The 3,388-nt window shown below is 34.0% G+C and overlaps 1 protein-coding gene across 2 annotated transcripts in view; it reads right to left on the bottom strand.

Annotated features, from left to right (window-relative positions):
- Positions 1-679: 679 nt before the first annotated feature.
- Positions 680-3,388, bottom strand: part of LOC137642267 (E3 ubiquitin-protein ligase TRIM13-like) — a 4,724-nt gene continuing 2,015 nt past the window's right edge. The window contains exons 3-4 of one of the 2 annotated variants that reach the window (XM_068374798.1): positions 2,568-3,320; positions 680-1,657 (exon numbers count right to left, since the gene is read on the bottom strand). In XM_068374798.1, coding sequence (XP_068230899.1) covers positions 1,133-1,657; positions 2,568-3,320 — 1,278 coding nt within the window. In that variant the 3' untranslated portion in view covers positions 680-1,132. The remainder of the gene's footprint in view (positions 1,658-2,567; positions 3,321-3,388) is intronic. The other variant, XM_068374804.1, reaches the window with a different exon arrangement.

The raw sequence follows: 3,388 nt of genomic DNA, 5'->3' as shown, positions 1-3,388 counted from the left end.
AAAGTAGCCACGGACGAGTGTAGCTGTGGAACGGCTCCCCAGTTATTCTCCGCCCCTCCATATCGAAGTGTTAACTCTATATGAGGTGCAGATAGCTATGTGGCGTGTTAATACATGCGTCCCCTGTTGATATACGATGTCTTAAAGGGAAACCTTTAGGATACTCGCTCCAGAAGTAAGAATTCTGTGATAACCTGTGGTTTAATTCTCTGGGAATATCCTAGTAGTTAATATACCCAAGGAAGCTACCAAAAAGGAACCTTCCATCAGGACGTCATGGCTATCTCACCCAAAAATAGATTTTTCGCTTCGCTCAAAATCCGATTTTACAACCAACAAATGTCTAAATATCTCACGAGAGATGTAAGTCAACTTTATTTAAATTTGTAAATATATCAGCAGTAAAAAAAAAAATCTTCCATTTTAATATTTCATGAGATTTGCCTTTTTGTATTTGCAAAGACTCCAATACAGGAACCCATTAATCCCTAAATGTCTCAGGCATTTGGCTTTTGATACCAGACTGATGCTTATTGGGAAGAATCAAACAAAATTCATCTAAGTATTCGAAAAGTTGTCAGAATATTCAATTATTGTTGTCGTATATTTGATGTTGTATTTGAACGAAAAAACAGAAGCAATTCCAAGAGAGAAAAAATGCACGAATTTTGTATTAATGGTATTATCATTATTAAGTGGGAAGAGAAAGCGTTAACATTTCTCTCAATATTGCACAATATAATCTGAAAAGAACTAACCTTATTTTGAGGAAACCAAATAGATTATACAATCCAAAGAATTCCACATCTTCTTACTTAATTAAAGTGTACAACAATTGGTAAAAATTGAACAACTGCTAAGACAGTCCTAAGTGAAAGCTATCGATTCAATATTAACTGAATTCACTTTTCATTTTCATAACTTCAAAATAAATAGTTTCAACAAAGTAACAGATTGAAATTAAAACACACATTGCAAAACGATAATTGGATTTATTGCATGTACTTTTCTTTTAGTTAAGATAATGCCTTCTTTAAACAATTCAAATATACTGAGCTATATATATGAAATTTTTAATTTTGACGGAAAAACAGCCGTCAAGGTAAAATCATGAAAGTATGTCAGTAATCGGTCAAAGATAATGCTTTGGAGGAACAAGCCCTGTATCTGCTATCATGACTTCACTAATCGGGTCATATCTAACTGCTTCTTTAGCTGCCTCCAACCCGGAGACAACTTCACCAAAAGGACAGTATGACTTTGCTTTTGGGTAATCTGTCGTACTGATGCAAAAGCAAGAATTGTACCTAGGTTGCCGTCCCCTGGAACCGCCAATAACTCCTGCTCTCATCGGACCACTGTATTCTCCTCTCCACTCGAGGCCTTCAATTACTTGATATCCTGTGTATCCTTCTTCGGTTTCATAAATACCACCGATGAGGCGTTCCCCCAGCTCGCCTCTCTTCGCAACATAGGAAAACCGTGAACCTTTATAAGAGGGGCCAAAAGTTCCCAAACAAAGAGCCAAGAAGTTTTGCGCACGGCGAAGATGACCCCAGAGCCGTATTTCAAGACGTCCTAGGTTCTTGCCATTTGCACTTAATTGGAGGTATACGTGGGGATTTTCAGGAGGCACTAGCAGCTGCACTACAGGGACCTTCAACGAAAGAAATATACAGAGGAAACTTAAAACAATTAAACCTGTAAGTGCATATTGATTTTGAGAGTTAGAATTACAAATATGTCTTTGTTTTAAAGATGATCATCCCAAATATTTTCATTATATTATGCAATACAATTAAACATGAAAGCGCATATTGATATTGACAGTTAGAAGGACTAATATATATCTGTTTCAAATGATACTCATCCCCAGAAAATTATTGGACTCTGCTAATGCTTGAAAATTTGAATAGGGAATATTCATAAGAGTTTTTGAATGGAATTAGATGAACATTCTTATACGTGAGATTTACAATGGGGAAGAGATGTGATAAAAAACTATGATTAAATATATTTTAAAAAATAATACAATAAATGGCAGTTGGTTTTCATTGAAGAAAAAAAATTCTATGGTCATTAAAAGATAACGTGTTTATGTAAGAATTTTATCTTTAGATTTTTCACGTAACAATAAATGTTAAGGACGACAGGACTAGAAAGATGTGTGACTAGTGTCTACCACTGATCAGTGGACCTTGAAACACCTAGATAAGCTCCATACTCCTTCCACACACACACCTCACACTCATATATATATATATATATATATATATTATATATATATATATATATATATATATATACTGTATGTAAGTATGTATATATATATATATATATATACATACTGTACATAATTATATATACATATATACATACATACATATATATATATATATATATGCATATATATATATATATATATATATATATATATATCTATGTATACATATATAAATATATATATAAATATATATATATATATATATATATATATATATATATATTCATCTATTTATCGATATATGTATTCATATATACTGTATGTTATATATATTTTTTATTACCTGCATGAGGAAACGATACCAGTTTATTTTTGACCATTCAGATTTCCCACCTGGAGTATGAGATGCCAATGGCCACAGAGCAATAACCGAAGAAGATATTTCCGTTGCTTTTGCAATCTCACTCACAACTTGCGAATCATTATCTTGGTTGGAATCCAAATCATCATCATATACTTCATTAGTATCATTTACTGAGCCTATCTTCTCGAGTGACTGAAATTCATCTTGAGGTAAAAATTCTTGGATGGCTTCTAAATCATCCTTCAGATTCTGTTGGTTGTCCTTTTTCATTGCTGTCATCAAGAGAGTAGGCAAATTGGGTTCATCCTTAGGCACCATGTCTTTGCTCGTAGGCGTCGTACGAACTTCTCTTATCATTTCTTTCAAAAGTTTGTGGTTTCTAACTAAAGCTTTGAGCTGATCTGATGTACGAGCATTCTGAAGAGTGACCTCGCTTCTTTTGGAATAATTTTCTAAGTTCTGACTTCTCTTGTATAATATTCCAAGCTGACGGGCTAGCTCATGGAGCTCTTGTATCAACTGACATTTTTCTTCCTTGATAGATACGGTGAGCTGTTCAAATTGATCCTCTATCTCCTGCTTCAGTTCGTCAACAGCTGCTTCTGTTTTAACAACATCATGTCCCTCTGTCATGTGATTCTCAAATAAACATTGGCCACATAGCTCTTCATGACACGAGCGGCACCAAAGGCGTATAGGATCTTCGTGTATTTTACACATGTTGAGAGTGCCCTATTAAAAGAAAAAAAAAAAAAAGCATTAGAAATAGGGGGTACCTAAAATGCCAATCAGGTGAAGAA

The sequence above is a fragment of the Palaemon carinicauda genome, chromosome 1 (genome assembly GCF_036898095.1).
Source record: "Palaemon carinicauda isolate YSFRI2023 chromosome 1, ASM3689809v2, whole genome shotgun sequence".
NCBI lineage: Eukaryota > Metazoa > Arthropoda > Malacostraca > Decapoda > Palaemonidae > Palaemon > Palaemon carinicauda.
The sequence above is the reverse complement of the archived record's forward strand: the minus strand, read 5'-3'. Positions and strand labels throughout refer to the sequence as shown.